We start from the raw sequence: 21,412 nt of genomic DNA, 5'->3' as shown, positions 1-21,412 counted from the left end.
CCTCCACTACACAACAGAGGGATGAATTGACTTCAGGGATGCAAGCGACTACAACCTCTGCAAAACAAATATTCTGTGCATTGTCACATTTCATATGAAATTAAATTTTTAGAAAGAATTAAATGTGCATCTTTCGGTGTAAGTAATGAATTCCCTAGCAATTCCTTCAGATATAAAGGGTTATTGTGGTTGCTGATACTGTGTAGTGAGATAACATGTAAAATACCAGGAGACACCAAAAATGTGGATGTAAAATAAAATATGAATTTCCACTCACATCTTTTTGTCCATAAACACTGTAAATCATGGTATATTTTACCCTTCAACTTCTGTAAGAGTGATGTTATTTATATTTCAGCATAATGTGCGAAAACCTTGATAACTACTTTGGTTATTCACTGCTGACTCTTGATAGTTTACTTAGTTAAAGGGTTAAGTCTGACAGGAAGGATCTGTTGTTTTCAGTGTGGCAAGACTGCCCTCTGGTGAATTACCAGGAAATGTCTATTAGGATATGATGGCACAGCTGCCCCAATATGATTTACATGCAATAGATCTATATCAGTTATAGCGTTCCTCTGTATCATTGACCGTGGGCTCTGACCTCAAGAGACAGTAGTATTTAAAATGACAAAGAAGTCAAAAGTTGTTTAAGTGATTAACAAACTTATATTACAATGGGTTATAGGGTCCACAGAATTGTGAATGTTTTTTACACAGGGGGGAGTACTTTCTTGCAGCAGAATATGCCAATGAGGACTTATACATATATTGAGATATGATAAGATGATTACTTCTAGTTACACCAGTGCATGTGTTACTTCAAACCACACTGCTTACTGGTCAGGAAGAATGTGCCTAGTTTCCTCTTGCTAGTCCAAGTGAGACCATGGATGTATATTCAGTTAATTACATCATGTTCTTTCTAGACCTTTTGCCTTTTTATCTGATATTAATAATCGGTTAATGTAAATAATGATGTGAGATTTATTGATTATCGAAAAAGTTGTTGGTTGCAGCCCTAGTTCTTTCCTAGCCACTCTTCTTTGACCTTGATGGAGAGAGGGAAGATTTTTCAATGTCAATTTGATTCAAAAGGACTAATGAAAAGATAACTGTGTTGCTGAGACAACCCAGCAGCACTTACAATAGGCTACACCTTTATGTGATGGTAGATGTCATTGACGTGGCTATGGTCCAGTGTAGCCTATAAAAGAAGATAAGACAGGAAGTGCTCAGGCACGTTTCATTTGCATATAGAGAATTTGACCAGCTCTTATCATGGCTGCCACATGAGTCAACCACAACCCGTCACTCTCTGGCACACTGCTACAGCTACACCTACAACACCAACAATTAATACTACAACTACAACTATTACAACACCAATTACTACAAATACTTATACAACAACAATTACGACTACTACTTCTGCTACAACTACAAATATTACTACAACAATTACTGCTACAACTACAACTATTCCAACAACAAAAACATCAATAATTACTACTGCTACTACGACAACAACACCTACTACTACTGCTATTACAGACTACAACTGTAAGCAAGTTTCTAACATGCAAGTGGTTGGTGAATCGACCCTGATATAGCAAAATTTCCAATTCAAAAATTTTGAGAATCAATTGTCACGTTAAATGGACAACATTTTTACTCATTGATGACAGCTGACCACAGTTACAGTAACAGTCACTTACAATCAGCGTTGATCTTTGTCAGTGCTCAGACCAGCCAGGACTGTAAGGTACTGCTGCAACCTGTGACAAGACAGACATCACTTACTGAGTCCTTCAGCAGTGACAGACATTATCCAGGTACAGAGAGTTTGGAGCTACCTGCACATTTACCAATGTCATTGAGCATCAGAAAGAGATTTGCATCTGTCTAGGCTTCAGTCTGTGTGTTGATGATTAAAAACAACAGGAGTTCCTAACACACCCTAAAACAATGGAATACCAATTAATTGAATAAAATTTGGTGAGAGGTTTCCAGTCTATCATATAAAGACACATAACCATCCATGTTTCCAACAGTGCTGACCACTGCCAGCCTCATGTGAATTTATTAAAATGCATTATGAATCTTAAAAATTGTAAGGCACAATTAACATGAATAAATAAAATTTAGTTCAATTGAAAAGGGTGAGAGCTTTAAGGTGCTTGGTTTATAAGACAGAAATTCATTGTGAAAGACAGTTTCCTTCTCGTGTACTTTATGAATATGAAATTCCCCAAGGATCAGAATGATATTAACCAGACAGTCATCTTTGAAACTGTCCATGACCAGGCCCAACATTTTTTGGGAGGTTTCAAGTTAGAAAATTGAGGGTCCCAGCACCATACTGTGCTGTAGTGAAACTTCTTCCGTCAACATATTCACATTTTAGGTATTTAAAAGGTTGGGGACAGCTACCAGTTTATATTTAAAGATAACCATTTACATTTAACCAGCTGTGGACTATTTGTAAGCATACTTTAATACTTTAACACCTTTTTATTTTATATTCATGGTTTGATCTAACTGTTGCAATAAGGAACTTAGTTTTCCATTTGTTACAAACACACCTCATTAAAGAAATCATTGTTTTATTAAAAATACAATAAAAAAAAGCTCTACATTTCAGTTGAGAAAAGTTATAACGCTTGCAGCACAGAAAAATATGCCAGCTGAGGTCAAGAAAATTGATCCATTTTATATTTTCAGTATTCTACTTTCTAAAAACAGTCACAGAGCACATAAGACACATTCTCTACATACATTGGGAATCATTGTTTATTTATAACATGTCAAGAAGGAGCCTGCTGGTAAAGAATGAATTTTTCACAACATGACCGACCAAAGAGACCAGAGTGGAGAGAATGTGCACATCCCAATATGTGAAAATAATGAAGACCTCTGAAAGCCCTTGATCAAGTCAACATCGATACGAGTCCATTTGTTGAGGAGTGGATGTGTGTTGACGTAAGCCCTTCTCAGTGGGGCTGCACGATATATAGAAATGTATCTTCTTCGCGACATCAACATGCGTGATAGTTTCCGCAGTGCGCAGCGCGAATGCTGGACACAGAGGAGCAGTAAATTACTGATGGTAGAACCTGCGAAATAATAACTTCACGGTCCATGTATGAAATGACTCAAAATAACACTTTAGAGCTGGGCAGTCCAACAATAGCAATAAATATCAAAAGATACATTTCATTTACATCAATATAACAAAAGTAATGCAATATATATCAACTATTTTGCGAATGCATTGTTCAAACACAGAGAGGAGGTAACATACTTGACATACCCAAGTTTTTTTGTTTAATGTTTCAAGGAGAAAAACTCTGTGTCTTTAAACCTAAAATGAATAATGATGTAACATTTTAATGGGCGATATCGATTGATATAATTTATTAATAAACTTGATTTCTGTCGTACCTCTCATACAAGAAATGCAGCTCATACAAAACAGATAAAATGTTAAAAATGTAATTCATAATTCAATTCGTAGCGCTATTCAACATCGTTGTCTGATATCGTATGTTCTCCTTATACCGTGCAGCCCTCAACTCAGGAGTGTGACTGTCTCTCAGGGTGTTTGTTAAGAGTTGTCAGTTGAAGTGCTGTCCCTCCTCTCCCTCCAGAATGTGGGTGTGGCCTATAGTCCATGAAGGGTGGTGCTGATGATGTCCATGAATGTGGCTTCGACACAGTAACACAGTTGAACGTCAGGGTCAGTTCCACCCAGATCCTCTGCTGTCTTCTGAGGTAACGTCAGCTTCGAGGAGCCGCCTCCTCCTTGAACCACAGCTTCCTGGGGCTTCTCTTTCAGATACTGCAGGCCTATGGTCAGAAAAATAGGAATTTTAAAACACAGCTTGATCTGTTCAATGATATCACCTGTCTTTATCACACTAAAGACTGGTCTATGCAGTTTGTAGTGTCATTATCTCTGCAAAAAAATCTCTTCATCAATCACAGGGTGTAGTTGATTTTTGAAATGGTCAACAATACAACAATGCAAAGGAAATAACAGAATATTTTATTTGTCAATTTTTAGATTTAATCTTTTTAACTCTGATAATGAGTAGTGCACGTACGGGCAATGAGAGGGTCAACGTCCCTGGCTTTGGTGGCGACATCAGAGGCACAAACTTGGCCCACTTGTACCAGCAGAGCTGCCACTTCATCGTAGAGTGGGGGGAAGGCCTGGCAGAAGGCCACCAGGCACGGCAGTGTGGGCATGAAGAAGGAGAAACGCTTGGCATGAGTCAGCACTAAAAGAAAAAAAACACACTTAGTAAAGCACAAGAGCTGTGAACACATTGAATACAGTAGCTAATCTGTTGGCACATATTTTAACCTTAAGTAACTGTCAGATAATGCTGCACTGACAGCAAAAGGCCAGACGGTGGCAGCCAAATGTTGTGAAGAAATATGAAGACATACTGGATGACATGAGCCAATTTATACAGGATGCACTGTAAACAGTGAGTCAGCTGGGAGCCAGTTCAATGGTGATGATGCAAGAGTAGATCAAAAAAGCTACAACCAAACTTGTGACTCTTTAGCTTCTTTCAGACATGCACAGAACTCCAGGGATCCTGAAGAGTTTCTCTGAGGGACGTGCATGTGTGAATGCAAAAACAGCCAAGCGTCTGTATCGTATCGATATGACTCAAATGAAATCAATTGATCTGCCCAATGGAATTAATAGGTTACTCTCTGTCTCTGCCTGCTGCACCACCCGTCACCTGAATCCTCCAAAGGATTTGTTGCTGTTGTGAACGCATATTAGCGGAAAACATCCCACTGCGTTTTTCATGTGGGAAAGGAAACCTCTGGAGAAAGTCCGGACCCAATTCTCCAGAGTCCCCCTGGAGTACATGTCTGAAAACAGCTTAGGAGAAGAGAAGAGCTGTTCACTGACCTGTGAGGAGGGTCCCCATCACACTGACGGCCAACCTGGCCACACTGAGGGACTTGGGGAGAGCGTACTGGGTACACAAGTATGACAGCAATTGGATTGCAAAGATCTGTGGGGAAACAATCAGCAGCATGTTAGAAAGTGAAATTCTGGTTGCTCCCTGGTAAACGTGATTCAATGGTGAATTATTTGTAGCCGATAATTATTTTTGCAGTTGTGGTAAACATAGAGTACCCCCATTTAGAGACCCTGCTGTTACACTTGATTGGTTTTATGGTACTTCTCCTAGAAATTCACAGAACGTTATTTCCCAGTCGTGAAATTTGTGGGAAGTCTAACTTGGATGGCTACAATATGAGATTAGCTGATACTCAAAATCTTTACTGAGAAAATGAATGAGTTGTTTATTTCAGGTGCTAGGCTGAAGAGCTCTATAGAGTTATTTCATTGAAAATACAACTGTGTGAGAGAGGGTCTGGCACAAGGCCAGGGTAACTCAAAGATTTAAAGCCGGTAAAAAAGAAGGGAGATGTTGGTAAAGGTTGGGAAGCCTCACCTGCTTTTCCAGTTGGGGCTGGGCCAGCAGCTCTGGGATGAAGTCCAAACAGATATGGATGGAGGGGATGCCTGCCACAGTTAAAGGCAACAGAGCTTGAGGGTAACCCTGAGAGGAAGAGTGAGAGAGACACAGAGGGAGAGCACAGGAAATGTAAAACTCATCATGAACCTAAAGTGATAAGAGAGGAGTTGAGAATACACAGTAAATTTAATGAACTTGTCATTTACATTCAAAAGCATGTGCGCATGGATGCACACAGCAGCTTTTAATCAGCAGTGTGGACAAGGGTGGGTTTAACATCAAAGAGGATGGACTGGTTCGGTGAAGTCCACCATATGGTTGTCTGCTCATTCTGGGAGTGCTGCAGTCACTTAACTATAAAGCCACGGCTGAATGTGATAGCTAATGGGGTCAACATCACCTTCTTGAAAAATTAATGTATTTTCAACAATCTGGTAGACTCAAACAAAGGCTGTTTCACCGGAACTATGGCTGAACATTAATGGAAATAACAGAGACCAGTAAAACAAATATATGAATATTCTTTTCAGTGGAAATTGGGACTCGTATATCAATCACAATATTTAAAAATAACATGTGAGATTTTTGTATTATTCAGCCCTTATAATACAATTACTAACTAAAATATTATAGCTGCATCCACACTATTCATCTTAAAACTAAAAACAATATCTGTCAACACAAGAGCAGTTCATACAGACATGCCTGATAACAAGGCAAGTGCATGGCCAAGGGGATTGTTACAGATCACCTACATAATATCTCGTCTGTACACAGGCAGCAATATAAAAAGCAGAATTCAACTCCACAAGTGCAGCTGGCAGAGACAAGGTCAGCATCACCTGTATTTCATTTTCTGAGGCTGATGCTGCTCTTTTCTAAGTCCACGGGTTTCTTTTCTTGTACACTGACGACAAGGTGGGGGATTGGGTCTTAATTTCCAAAGGTCTCAGTTTCTGCCCGAACCTCAGAGTTTTAAACCCAAACGGGGCATTCAGCATCTAAAAAGAGTCTCAGTTTTAAGGGGCTCATAAACTCTCAAGTAGTGTGAAAGGGAAGCATTAAAGTGACAAAAGTGGTGCCATTTAAAACTCAAATTTATTAGTGTGGATGTAGTCTCTCCTCTGTGTTTCTGGCTGCAAATTTACCTGCTTTTCCTATCTTATTACCTGAAAGTGAACCAACTTGGCAATGTTGGGGTCAGCGATGAACATCTGATGTAGCAGACAACAGATGAGACATTGCACCTCCCTCAAGTCACTGAGCAGGCCTCCCTCTGGCTCAGCTTCCTCCATGCCTCTGCTGGCCCTCGGCCCCGGGCTTCCCTCTTTCAATTTCCCTGGCATGGAACCCTTGATGCTCTTCAGCAGGCTCTCTGTGTTGGCCCCCAGCTGCTGCTCCTCGGAAGTTGGCAGACACACCTCAAGGAGAAGCTGGACTGCTGCGCTATCCTGGAGTTTAACAGAAACAGGTGGTTACAATAGCTGGGTGTGAAAGTCCACCTCCCAAGTATTTTTGTGTAATTTAATGCCATATTACTTCTACATTCATGCTTTAACAATATCCCCTGGAGGAAAACAAGTACATTCCTCCAAAAGTGAGATCTGAGAATGTAAGGAGAAATAATTGTGTGGTATTGTGTCAGTTTGGAGTTTAAATACCTGTGCAGCAAGAAGTGCGTTCTTCAGTTCCTCCCTGGTGACCTCAGGTGTATCTGGCTGTCCAGGGACCCCCAGGCTTGTGACTGTCTGGCTCTGCCGTTCAAAGTCAGCTGTCTCTTTCAGGTGGCACTGTAGGTAGGCTTTAGAGGCTAGCAGGTAGCCATTCAGCATGTGAAGAACTACGTCCATCACGGGAGGACACCTGGGACAAAAGAGGGAATACAAACACTCAGACCTGTTTGTTTATTTACATACTAAAACGCCAGATTGTTGTAAACTAGTCTAATTTGGTAAGTAAAGTCACATCTACAAAACCTTGCAGAGAAAATTACACAATTAGGTACAAACACAAATATTGAGTGTTGACTAATCTCCGTGATCACCTGTACACCCTCTGATCACAGCGCAGCACAATAAGAGGATCCACCATCAGATCGTTTTGAGTGTATGTTTGCTGCCTAAGCAGCTTCGCTGAGGCTTGGAGTGCGTTTACTGTCATCACCCACAACCTGAAACACAAACACATTCTCATAGTTTTAATATCTATTTATAATGCATGAAGTATTACAAAGTGGAAGAAATACAGTACCTGACTTGCAACATTGTATATAACTCAAAGAATTTCTTTATGAAATTCAAAACTCCTCAACATTTGTCAGACGATTTGAAACTGTTAAATCTAAAACTTTTGGACAGTACTGTATAATTTGTTTGTTGGAATAAAGATATTTATATGCCACTAAAATACAATGTTACATACTTCTGGAGGGGTTAAATTACTACAGTGATTTGATTATTCACTAAACAGCTTGAAAGAGCATTTCACCCTCAGGCGATATCCATAAAACCTAAAACAGGGTTGCTGCTGTGTGTTAGTTTACATCTCTGGGGCTGCATTTCAGTCTGGATTGGAAGATATTGATTCACTAGGAAAAGATGACGCAGTCACCCACATTCACTTCCTGATTAATACTCGTTCTAAAACTGTTCAGACCTGGTATTAACATTCGTACTGGGAGAATCGATCACAAGTGATCACTGTTAAGCTCTTCTGTTCACACCTATAGATCCAAATGCTTCCTAAATGTGTCTGGATCTTTGTACGGATCTCACTTCTCCACTCTATGTGATGTGCAAATAAACACATCATTTCTGTTCACAAAAACTAAGTGATGTTGTTTTACCCAGATTAAGTTTACAGACATGTCCGATGTGGATGTGTGTCAGTATGAGCAAGCAAGAGGAAGGAGTCAGGAGGGGCTGAATGAATCTCTTGCAGCTTTAAACAAGCACTGAGTAGAGAAAAAAATAAGTTTGATTCATTGTTAAATTTGGGTGCAAGAACTTGGAAGTGACCACTTGTGATCAGTTCACTCAGGGTGGATGCTAATACCAGGTCCAAAATGGCTGTAAGTTCCACCTCATCATTTGGAAAGAAATCCATGCTCTTACTTTTCACCATTGTTGAACCTTGTTGGTAGTATTTCTGTTAATAAGCAACCAACTGCAAATTGATTCCCATTAGCACCGGCTACCTGTACGGTCTTGTAATATTTAACTACAAACTAGAGTTCCGAGTCTTCCAACAGCTCGCACAGCTACATCAATCAGTTGATCTGTGTGAAATCTGACTCGGCTGCCCTGCTTCTTGATTCACCAAAGCCCCTGATTTAGCCCCCTGCAACATTCAATACAACAACAGGAAGTGAGGAAGAGAAGAGGGAGGGGGTAGCAATCCCTTACATCTCCCTCGTGGAGCGTCTCTTTCAGTTTTCTTGCCCTGAGCTCTTCTTGTTAGAGACCCCTTTTGGATCAATAGAATGTCTGCTCAGAGCTCTGATAACTGTGCTCCTGAGGGCCCAGGGCAGAGTGAGGGTCACCCTCCTCTGTCCCCGAGTGTTAACACAGGCCGACAGAGTTGCTTGGTTCAATACCTCTGATCTATTCACAGTGTATTCACTGAACAAACGGCCTGGAGTCAAGGGTCACAACTCGTTTTCCACATGTTCTCCTTTAATCCATTTACAGAGTCTAACAGCAACTTTAAAGAGCCTTGGGAAAGACGACACCAGGCCAAGTACGATCATTAACCTTTAACTGAAAAGACAAGCAGTTACAGATCTTTTCTTGTGGCCAGGAATTCAGATTTTTTTAAATTTATTGACATTTTCTTCCACTGAGCCCAGTTAGTTAGGTATTTTTATTCTCCACAGTATTCAAGTGTTGCCATGAATTTAAGGCATACAAATAGCACTAAGGCACATCCGCATCCAGAAATATGATTTATCTGTACTAGGTATAAGAATCTAAACTTTTCTGTCCTTAAAACATGTGATCGTGTACCTGCGGGGCATCACAGTGTTGAGGCCCATCCAGAGATTGTTGAGGGTCTGCAATATGCGACGAGGCACGGCAGGCTCCAGCAGCAGAGCCATGCTGGCTGTGAGTGCTTCTGCGTAAGGGATCAGGTCTCCAGGGGAAAGCAACGTTAAATGCTCCAGGATCCGCATCAACCTGGGACTGCTGGACGGCAACTTCTGGAAGGCTGAGGGTGGAAAACTATTGAATTAGTTTTGAAAGTCTTGAGCTGCGGTGCATTGTTGTGTTCCCTTCAGTGATGTGAACAAAGTGTACACACTCAAATTAATTGAAACTTCTGGAATCAGACAAATCTGTAGGGCAAGACACCGGCAAGATCTGGCAAACACACTTAAATTTTTAAGGGATGAAATTTGTCTGTTTTTCACTTTGGCCTTCAGCCCAATTAGTCTTTTCTGTCTTAAGCATCACTGCCAAGTTTAATACAAGGGAGGAATCACTGTTTTTGAAAACCATTCATGGTCTGTGAGGTAAGGATAATTGTTTTGGCTAAAAACAGCTATGACTAGCATTGATAACTACCTTTCATCAGACGTCTCGCCAAAGAGAGGCAGTCTCAAAGGCACATCTCCTTAGAGTGGTTAATGTGATATGGTAAATGGGGAATGCCTTCCTAGTCTTGATGACCACTCAAATTGTTTACAGTGAGTTTTACCATCACCCATTCACACTAACACATTCATACAGTGCAGCACTTTTCTCTATGAGAAAACAAACAAATGACAGAAAATATATTTTACTACATGTTAGAGTACTAAGCAGCTCATCTACTTTACTGGATACAAAAAGTTCTAAACGTCAACAAATCTGTTGCCTCAGTCTGTTGGATTGCTCTGTGCAGAAAATACCCCTCTGTAAAGGTACATACAGTATACAGTTTATTAACCTGCATGAAACTGATGATCTGTTACACCTTTGCCTTTTGTTAAGAACAGCATAATCCCTCTAAAGCCTCTAAAGTGATTAACCACTGAGATAAGATTTCAGTTGGATAAAGGCTGGCACCTGTCAACGGATTATACAATATTAGTATCACTTCCCTAACTGCAAGCCCTAATCCCATTTCTTTCATCCCTCATTCCACCCTGCTTACCTTGGTGGAGCTGGCTCTGAGTATATCTGCAGGTGTTGCTGGGGAGCATCATTCTCCTCAGCAGAGGAAGGGTACCAGTCACCTCCTCCTCACACACCCAGTCCTCCACTAGACACAGGTGGGGGAAGTTGGTGGCCAGCAGCCGCAGCAGGGCAGAGTGCAGGCCTGGGAAAAGAGAAAGAGAAAACCAAGGCTGCTTGAACGTTTATTGCCCACAAGAGTTATGTTGTTTTTTTTGCTCGAGTGTGTTTTTTTTTTCTTTTCCCCCAATAGAATAGTCTCTCATTTCCAACATGGGACAACTGCTTACTGATATCTTTATCGATGCCTAGAAAAAATTATGGTTGGGATTATGTTCAGCATTGTAGTTGAGGGAAGTAGATTTTCTGGGGTAGCTATGCATAGTAATATCTCTAATCCTGGTTGGTAACTTGTGTGCCCAAGCCTGTAACAGTAGTTGTGTATTTTAAGTATTACTTTTCCATCTATCATTTCATTAACTTGAGTTAAAAATGTGACTCACTTTGCAATTTTCTCTACATACATTTTAACTCAAGTAATTATACTTCTACTTAAGTAAAAATATTAAAAATAAGAGTAGCCTACAGTAAAAAAAAATTATACCCAGCAAAACAATAAGTCGAAATCTCACCTCCAAGCTCCTGCTGCAGTCCCTGGGCCTGGGTAACCAAGTACTTAATAGGGATATGATCCATCAAGGCTGCTGAGTACGACTTTGGTTTCCTCTGCATCAGGGCTTTAAAAAGGAGAAAAAGGGTGAGTGAAGCAAAGAAAGCGTAGGACAGTAAATAGATAGGGTGAGAACATAAAGCAAGAGAGGACAAGACAGAGCATAAGTGTTTTATTTGGCTGTGTAAGGACACCAGAGCCACTGTGCCGATGTGTTAGAGGAGCTGAGGTGATTTTTCATTGACGTGGGTTCATTACCACTGCTGATGGGCATCATTACTCCTTCTTTGAAGGCTGCGGGAGCACTTGGGTAAACACGGCAATTAAAGAGATGGGCATAAACTCGCACATAAATCTGGCCTAATGAAGGGCAAGAGGAGAGCTTGTCCTGGGAGAGAATAAACACTGACTATGCTAACTGCTAATGCTCAATCTAACCTACAGCTGTCCTAGTTAGCTTAGCTCCAAATGTACTTGGCTCTTTTTCAGCCCACCATTTATTCTGTATGAAGCAACCAACAGTCAGTGTCGAGAGAGAGAAGGATGAATGACTGCACATTCAGAGTGAGAGTGTTTCCTACAACTTAACAGAGGATAAAGGCTGCTTTTCTCCTCTCTCTACCTGACAAATTCCCCTCATCTCACATACAATGCTGTCTTCAGAGAAGGGGATGACAATATGCACACTTTAGATTGGCAAAACGAAAAAGAAGAAATAGAAAGGAAGTGAGCAAACAGCACAGAGGGAAGTCATGTACATACCTAGTTGTTTGGTGCTAGCCAACAGATTCTCCTCATATGACAGGATGTAGTAGAGGATAAGCAGTTGGGTTGTGATGGAATAGCGCTGTCGTCCCCCTCGACCACCCTCCCCTTGCTAACCATCAGAGACAGACAGAAACAAAAATAACTTCTACAGACTGGGGCAGTACAGCGGTCACGTTTTCAAAGTCAAACATTTGTTTTGAACATGGAGAAGAAATCCGAGCTTGATTTTTGGAAAAATGTCCAGAAGACAGGCAGCAAAATAGGGCTCTTAATCATCAATGAATGCGGGGATGGATCATTTCCAATGGTTTGTCAGCAAAATAAAAACCTGGGATGCTTGATGTAAATAATTACAAAAAACATATCTTTTTAACCCGCAAAAATTATTAGCTTTATAGGTTTTGTACTTCAGACAGAGGAAAAAAGACTGTATTTTCAGGGACAGCTATAATTAAAGTGCATCCTCAGAGAGGAAACATTAAATAAAACTGAAGGAGGCGCTATTGCACACTTTAATTGATCAAATAAATGTTCTCTAATTGTCACTCACCCCAGCAGCGCTCTGGAAGACACTGAGGATCTCCTGCTCAGTGATAGGCTGGTTGGTGGCCTCTGGGTTGGCCTTGGATGCTGGAGTGAGGATGGAGTTGATATAGGCATCAATTAGAGGGATCAGTTGAGTGTGGATGGGGGTGTTGGTCTCACAGAGCTGCCGATAAATCCAATCCTGAAAGATAAACCATTAGATTAAATAATTTTGGGAACATTTGTTGAACTTAATCATGCAGGCATATTTATGAGCCATCCAGTGTTAACATCATACCTTGATGGACACTTTGTGCTTGGTGAAGGCTCGGCTCCGAAGCAGCTGGTAGATGCAGTGAATTGGAAGGAATCCTGTGATGTTTGCACTCAAGTTATTGGTCACAGCAACCCGAACCGCATGGGCTGTGACGACCTGCACACCAGAAACAATGTTAATGTTTTCATTACAGCAACGGTGGAACATTCGGCAAAGAACAACTTCAGATTCATTAACGCCTTACATCACATCATAATGAAAATGCACACAATTTAGTTTGAATGAAATTTCTCAAGCAACCCGTTCAATCTCCTAATAGAGGTTTAAACATTATTAAATTAGGCTGCCATTCATTCAAAAAAGGCGTGAAAGTAAACATGATATACCATGTAGAAAGAACTAGGTCATAACAGCAGGCGGAAATGTATAAATGTATATATATTTATATGTGTACCTGTTCTGTAAAGATTTCCTGTGTGAAGATCGTCTTCATCTTGCTCAGAGAGCTTGGCTTGATGGCAATCTGTGGACAGTTTGCACAAAAGAAAAAGAAAGAAAAGGTTCAATCTGAGTGAAAACAACCTGCAGGCAACAGTGCTGGTATTTTGTAATTCCCTCCTTTCATATTTCATAAGAGAAATTCTACATGGCAGGCACAACATCACAACACTGAATTGAGATGATTGCCCTAAGGGTGGAAACAAACAGGCTCTAAATCCAATTACATTTCACATCTTAGCGGAAAATACACTGAGACAGGGAAACTACTTAACACACAGACGGGAAACAATTGTGCACCTAATAAGTAATAAAACAGAAAATTGGCCACAGGGTATAGAGTGTCTTGGTAGATATGTGTGGTTTGCGAGTGTTTCAGTGATATAGTCCTCATATGTGCCACTGCTGCATTGGAAGAGTGCAGCCAGGAGCTGGTCAGCCAGACTGATGTATTGATCAGTGCCTCCCTCCCACCTCCCAACTTACCTTCATCCCCAAAGTAGAGCACACCAATTCAATAATGGAGCTGAGCTGGTTGCTATGGAAATACATGGCAACCAGTAATAGCATCTCTCCAAAAGAAGCAGATACGCCTGCAGCACTGTAAGAAGGAAGACAGACACACACACACAAGCGAGGCGAGAGAGAAAAGACTTGTCATTAATCCAGCAACTTATAGGACAGAATTTTAATCAACTTATTATGCCACTAGTATCAACCTACACATATGCTCACGTACACATGTTTTACAATCAGCCTGTATCAGTTTAGTCTGCCCTAAAGCCATTTAAGACTGATGAATTATTTTTTATGGACTAGACCCATGAACACACAAGCACATGCACTGCTGCAGTTACAGTTTATCACTGGCTGTTCCCATGGACACCAAACATTTACACAAGAGACATCAAATACATCCGAAGTGAGAACAGACAAGCGACAAACTGAATCTGAATACTGATATTGGATTTACCATATTTAAATACCATATTTAGCTCATTATTAATTCCACTGACTACAGACTACTGATTAGGGAGGGGGAGCACTGAGATTAAAGTGCAACAATAGAGAAGATGTTGTTCTTTATCAGAATCCTATGATAATCAGATATTTGCTGAGGACAAAGATAAAAGAATTTTTTTAAAACACATAAATCTGACAACTGAAAATGTTAAAACTCTCAATGAGTCACAATAACATAAAGCCTCTTCAAACATAGATAAAAACTAAGAACCACAGTGTAACTATAAAATAATGCCTCAAGATCACAAATAGTTCTTACCTCTCAAAGTATTCCTCCTCTTTGATCATCCAGCTGAGCCACATGACCATCAGCTGCTCCTGCTCTGGAGTGCTGGACGAACGCACACACATAGAAGACAGGGTTCACACTCCATATAACAAAAGGACCTTATTTAGTGCTAAAATACTTTAGTCAGGCAACATGCATTGGCAGAAAATCTAAATGCAAAACCAACTGTTAGCTGAAACGGATTTGTGATTCCAACATATGAAAAGACAAGACTCTGTGTACCTGACCAGAGTCGGGAAGGCGAGCAGCTTGCAGAAGGACAGGGAAACAAAGCGAACGCCAGCAGGAGTTGCTGGAGGCCGACTGGTCATGAGCTGTAGTAGCTGCTCTGCCTCTTCATCTGTCGGTCTGAGAAGGGCCACAGTAAGTTTACTATTTTCTTTAAGACATGAGCTTTTTCAGGTAACCAAAACTTTAAACAAATTAATTGACTGTGGAGCATATTTTGTTTTGTACTAAAATCATTGAGTTATGCAAGAACAATTAAACACCCATGCTATCAAACTTTAAGATCCTTATAGCGAAAGTATTAAAATATCTGGAGGAAAACTGCAAACTTCCAACTACCTGAGGCCTGCGATACCCATGAGGGCACAGTAGAGTCGGAGCAGAGCACTGGCCTTCACCACATGCTCCTCTCTCAGGCCAGAGTACCCTGAGCTGCCCTCCCCTTCCATGTCCCCGTCATTGGGCATGTGGGTGCTGCGGGACCGGGGCAGGATGGCGACCAGCTCCAGCAGCAGCTGTCTGCGCATCTGCCACAGCACCGAGCTGCTTTCTCTCTTTCGCTGTCAATACAGAGAGTAAGAAAAAGTAAGACTTAAATTAACTGCTGTGCTTCAATCTAGATGTTTACATTCCACTGCTGAGAACAGCAAATGTTTAGCTTTTTGTATTTAAACAGTTTATTGATTAACAAGGTTGTTTCATTTTCTGTGCATCAATTTACAGACTAATCTACTAAAACACTTTGATGCCAATTACAGTGCACAAAATAATTAAATAAAACTAGGTACAATACATTTCCCTAATTCTGCAGAGGCTTTTACACACAGTTCAGAGTTTTATTGTCTATGAAAGAAAATGTAAAACGTTTTTATAAGGGAAACATAAATGAATGATACCCTTCTCCGTGATCGGCTCATGGTGACAAATTATTTGTTAATCCATAAAAGCCAGCAGATGAGAAGATAACCGAATACCTTCATATCTTTGTTTACATTTCAATCATTAGCTTATATTTTTGGCAATTCAATTCATGAGATGACTACTTTTAATTACAGGAAAGCATGTTCTGACCCCTCACCTGTTGTCCATTGCGAATAAACATGCTGAACCAGGTACGGACTTTGCTGTTGGTACCCAGCAGCAGTCCGCTCACATAAGAGACCAGAGGACTTACAGCTTCATCTGGTGTGTCTGGTTTATAGTCAAGAGTCAGGGCCACACCCAGGCCAGGCAGGTGGCACTCCTCCATCTGAGGACACATAGAAGTAACAGACATACAGTACAGCATAGTGGCAATGTCATTAATTTGAGTATGTACAAGTTAAAAAACAAAATTAACAGCATCTTTACAAATGATTCACTCTGTAAATTCATAAATGTTGGCGTGCGTGTATTCATAATTTTAAGTGAAGTTATATATGTTGTTTTAGTTATTTCAACAAACCTTTGGTTCAAAACACCATTTCTAATAGTAAAGTCAACTTCAAAGTAACAGCTGATCCATAAGAAATAACAGCTGTCAACAACTACTGCAGATTATTCTCTAATAAGCTCTGATTTCAGCACAACATGCAGTTGTACAGTATAATAAACCAAAAATATTTTTCATACTTCTCATTATAACATGAAAAGACCCCTAATGGAGTGTTTTGTGCTGTTGCGTCATTATAGAGCTCTGCTTATTGATTCCAAAGTGCAGTTTCCAAATTGCAAATTCCAGAAATTGAAAAGGAATCATTTTCTTCTCATCTTATGATAATAATGTAACTGACCACCATGGCTCTGATGTTGAGGGCTTGTGAGGGGTTCATCTGACATAACTGCCGCAGTGCTTCAGTCCTGCGTCGACCTCCAAGACTCTCCTCATCCTGACGTTCTCCATTCTTGATCAATCCTCTGCAAACTGCACATACACACATGCACTTTTAAGTTAAGAAGCACCATTCAAAATAATCTCCAAAATATAACTTTTTTGGAAACAGTTTATTTTTTCAATTTGTTTTGTTGTTCTCTGCAGGAGATGAAAATTGATTGATCATACCAAATTGTATGTACGTTAAATTGAGTGAACTTTTTTATTTACTACTTCAACAAAGCCTACTAATGTTCGTCTTGTAGAACCGGGGGGAATAAGGCATGTTCTGTCATTAATACATAGAATCACAACTAATTTATTTGCCAGTAAATACGATTTAACAGCCACCAGAGGACATAATTTCCATGGCTTTATCTCATTTTCATTGTGCTTCCCCATAGCTGATGGTTTAAAAGGCAAACAATTTATGGTTGAGACTATGACATGCACTGACATAACATTAGCTGCCATCTCAATCACTTCTGCATTATTTCAAAGAGCCAATGGAGTTAGGTCTAGTCAGCATGCGACAGACCTTGATGCTTCTAGACAGAGTCCTTTTCCACACTTGACCCTCAGATCATTTCGTTTTCGATTCATTTGGGCTAGTTCTTGTCCAGTAACAGAGGCAACATTATTCCTTGACATTGAGGGCCATGAAGCACACACAAAAAAGCCATCAACTTCGCTCTGACCCTCTGTGTGACAAACAGCCATTGGAGAGAGCCAGCATTTAATGAGTCTCTCAAAGGACACACTGCGCTCTCTATGAGCCAGAGCAGGACAATAATGTTCATCATCAATCAAAGACAAATACACACACACACTCAAGCCTGTAGCATGGCTAGAATTATGGGAAGGATATAGCTCAACTCTGAATAAAACCAGGCAATGGCAACTCAATTACAATCTGCCCATTATTATAATGAAACTATCAAGGAGACCTTGTGGAGTTATTTCTTAATAAAAGGTCTATTTCTGCCACAGCAAGCCCACTCTAAACTATATGAAGCAAGTACAGGCAATTCACAAGCAACTTACTCTCATATTATCAGAAGAGATTATGTGCAGTGTTGTGACACAGGTGAATTACCTTCATTGAAGCTGTCAGGGACATTGGCAACCAACAGACACAGAAACCAATCACCATTGCGTACGTGCAGCAAAGCTTCTGCTACATCCACAATTGGTAGCAAGGACGGCAGCTCTAATAAACAGAGGAAATAAGCACAGTATTAACTATTAGATAATTATTTAATGTACTGCTAATTTTGCATTTTCATCTCAACATCACTGTGATACCCTGCTTTCCTATCGCTTTCCTTTACTCCTGAAACTCATTTTTGGGTGAACTATTCTTTTAATATGACTCTCACCAATAAGTTTAATAATATCACGCTGCTGATGACTGATCACATGTCAAGATTAATTATTCAATGCAACTGAGCATGAGAAAAAGTAAGGCAGGGAACATGCTAAACAAAAGTTTAAGTCACATGGCTCAAACTACCAAATGTGAACATCTGAGAAAAAGCATTCAAAAATTAAAAAAAAATTCTGACCCGTCTTATCAATTTCTTGAGATGTAAAACCTTAACTATCTGGAAAAAATATGATTCAAATAATGAAAGAAGTTGAGCACCTGCTTGTAAGATACAGAGGACATCTGCGACCTCTTCCAAGTAAACCAGGCTTTCAAAGAGTTCAGAAGACTTTAGGAAAAATTCTCCATTTGAGTCCGTCACCTGGAAAACAAAAAGGGAAAATGGATTTTGTGGATCAAGTATTCAACTCACCCTGTTCAGTGAAGTTAAAAGTAAGCAAGAGAACAGATAGCATAAATATGAGACTCATTTCTAATGCCAATTTAGGCTTTGATGAACAATCTTTCAGGGGGAAACCATTTATGTAAGGTATTTGAATTATTCATTAATTTGAACTTACTCATTTATGACTTATTCAGATCACTGTCTCTCTATACTAAGAATCAATCAGATGTCTCTTTTACATCTATACATTACACAAATGACGACAGCTTAGATTAAGGGACTGGTCACACAAACACGAATGTGAAGCAAATATCATTGGTCAAAGTTTAAATATGAGCTATAAGTGAAGCAAATGATTCATGTGCATCCGTGCTCACTGAGATTGGATGAGAATAGGAGGTAAAGGTTTGCATATAAAGGTTTTCAGACATGACCAGTTTGCACAATGCAACAGGAGGTTCTCTGCACAGATGTGTTCACTCTTATCACCACAAACTCTCTTGCAATCTTTGTTTGTGTCTTCTATGTGTGTGAGACCGCATTTTCAAATGGAGTTTTTTCTATTTTTGCATTTGTCCCGCGTTGGGGGTGTCATCAACCCCCTGATCAAAGATAGTTTCACCTATAAATGATGATACTTATCTGGCTAATCCAGGGTGGCATACTCAATACCACCTTTTAAACATACTGCTAACAAACTGTTAGTCGTTTCTTGTCATTGAGTTTCTAATTTTTGTTATTTACTTAAAATACGAAGCCAAGTTAAAAGATATTATCAATGTCAAATGGTTTCCTGAATTTCCTATGGACCTCTGACTGTACCTTATTCATGATGGCCAACAGTTCACTGAGGGTCAGACGCAGCCTCCTCAGGGGATCACTGTGTTCAAACTCCAGGGTCAGGCCATGCTGGAGCTGTGACACCAGGATGCTCTCTGCGTTAGAGCCGCCAGCCTTGTGCCTGGCAGAAGAGACATAAATTAATCCCCGGTTCCCAACATCAGACTATGGAATCAATCATGTTACAATGTGTGTGTCTATTATACCTGAGCTGCTGCTCCTTCCGTGCATCCTGCTCCAAGGCGTGAAAGTCAACAGACAAAAGAGCAACAATGGAATTGACAGCCTCAACTCCTGAGAGCAGGCGAAGGATGAGCTTCTTGTCCTGAGCCCAGGTCTGGCTCTGATCGGCCGGAGCACACAGAGCCATCCTGACGAGGCAGGGCAGCAGCAGCCGGAGCTCGGGATCGCTGAGGGCAGCCAGGCGCACGACATCCACCTTCTGCATGGCTTCAAACGCAAAGGCGCTGACAGACTGCAGCCCTGCACTGTCTGCCATCTCTCTGCAGCTGCACCTGGAGGGAACCAGCAAAACACAAGATTTTAAACTGAAGCACATAAGCTGCACCGTCTTTGGGTCTTGAGGGAAGGGACGTGACAGAAACTCAGTACAGAAACTTTTCTGAACCGTTCCGTGCCCGGCGAGGAGACCTCAGCTAGCACAAGCTACATGTAGTAGCACACATGCACTTCATTTCTCAAGTTACTACGACTTTCCTTGGCCCTTACTGTGACTGTCATTGATTCGGTTATACGTGTTTATCGTAGATATTTCCAACTATATTATTAAGTCAATATCAAGTAACACGGCTCACAAGCTAATGATAGCAGTTTGATATGGTATCGCCAACAGAGGCGTTAGCTTCTGTCAGCGCTAATACTTTACCTATTTAATACCGTCAACTTTACCTAGTGTGAAATTCGTTGTCCCCACGTCAAAAATAGCCTTGTTTGAGACTTTGCAATATTAACATATATATATTTTAAAGTGCGAGTAATATTGTAAGAGATCCGCTCATTCAAACTAAACCACTTATTAGCTCTAGCTGCTCGCTAGCCGGGAGCAACTCAGCTAACACACTTGTACCCTATGCTTGTACCCACTGGTCACAGCTAAGGCTAGGCTAGGCTAACAAAACAATCAAACTGACGCTCTCGCCTGCTGCTGTCTCTGTCGTTTAAGAACATGGACGTCAACGTAATACAACAATTCAACAACAATAATCGCACCTCGCGTATTATGACAACGTCCTCTGAGAAGAACGTTCACCGTCAAGGCCTTGAGACCTCGGACTCGGTTTCGTACCACCGGGCTGCACAGGAGAGTCCTGCGCCAACCACAAGAGGGAGGGCGCCTGTCCACACATCTGCCGGTAGGTAGGTTTATGGAGATGTCTTTAGCTTTTATGTCTTTCACGTCCTGTCTCGTGTAGTTTCCGCATGTCCACTTAGATCTGGTCTTTATCTACAGTTTATATATGTCAGTGTGTCAGCGAGGGGACTGACCCAGTCTGCACTGTGTGAAGCACCGACAGCACAATGCTCCAGTCCAGCCCACACTACACGCGAACACACACTACAAACGCACACACACTACAGGCACACAATCACACGGGGCTCAGATCATGTTGTCTACTCTGATCCATTAGTATTTGAACAGTCACACAACTTTGATACGAATAAATGCTTTGATTCGAAAGGTTTAACAACAATATTGAATTAACTGTTAATACATAGTCTATCTAAAGGCTAAAAATTCCACTATTACTACTACTACTAGTAATAATAATATTATTATTATTATATATTATTAATATTAGACGGCCCTTATGAAGCATCCCCTTAATAAAAAATAAAAAACACTCTCTAGATCCAAATTTTTATATGGATTTGCACCAAAATTGAAACATTCAAATATCAGTCCTTCAAACCTGCCAGATTTTGTCATCAAGATCCGTAAAAAAATCCGTATTGTGATAAATAAAGGAAAATGCTGAAAAAAAC

General features: G+C 40.5%; 1 protein-coding gene across 1 annotated transcript; it reads right to left on the bottom strand.

Moving 5' to 3' along the window:
• Positions 1-2,775: 2,775 nt before the first annotated feature.
• ints2 (integrator complex subunit 2) lies at positions 2,776-20,923 on the bottom strand. Its single transcript, XM_061086480.1, has 25 exons — positions 20,639-20,923; positions 19,615-19,923; positions 19,391-19,529; positions 18,442-18,544; positions 17,893-18,006; positions 16,717-16,847; positions 16,023-16,193; positions 15,284-15,504; positions 14,939-15,064; positions 14,687-14,758; positions 13,891-14,005; positions 13,361-13,429; positions 12,928-13,062; positions 12,655-12,831; positions 12,099-12,213; positions 11,299-11,403; positions 10,647-10,811; positions 9,518-9,719; positions 7,558-7,683; positions 7,175-7,376; positions 6,683-6,964; positions 5,490-5,597; positions 4,937-5,042; positions 4,107-4,283; positions 2,776-3,849 (listed from the first exon to the last, which is right to left on the bottom strand). Exons 2-25 carry the CDS (start codon positions 19,905-19,907, stop codon positions 3,665-3,667), a joined length of 3,639 nt encoding a protein of 1,212 aa, XP_060942463.1. The 5' UTR covers positions 19,908-19,923; positions 20,639-20,923; the 3' UTR covers positions 2,776-3,664.
• Between the last annotated feature and the right edge of the window lie 489 nt (positions 20,924-21,412).

This window comes from Limanda limanda, chromosome 14 (assembly GCF_963576545.1).
Source record: "Limanda limanda chromosome 14, fLimLim1.1, whole genome shotgun sequence".
Classification (NCBI taxonomy): domain Eukaryota; kingdom Metazoa; phylum Chordata; class Actinopteri; order Pleuronectiformes; family Pleuronectidae; genus Limanda; species Limanda limanda.
Note: the sequence above shows the minus strand (reverse complement) of the source record. Positions and strands in the feature narration are given on the sequence as shown.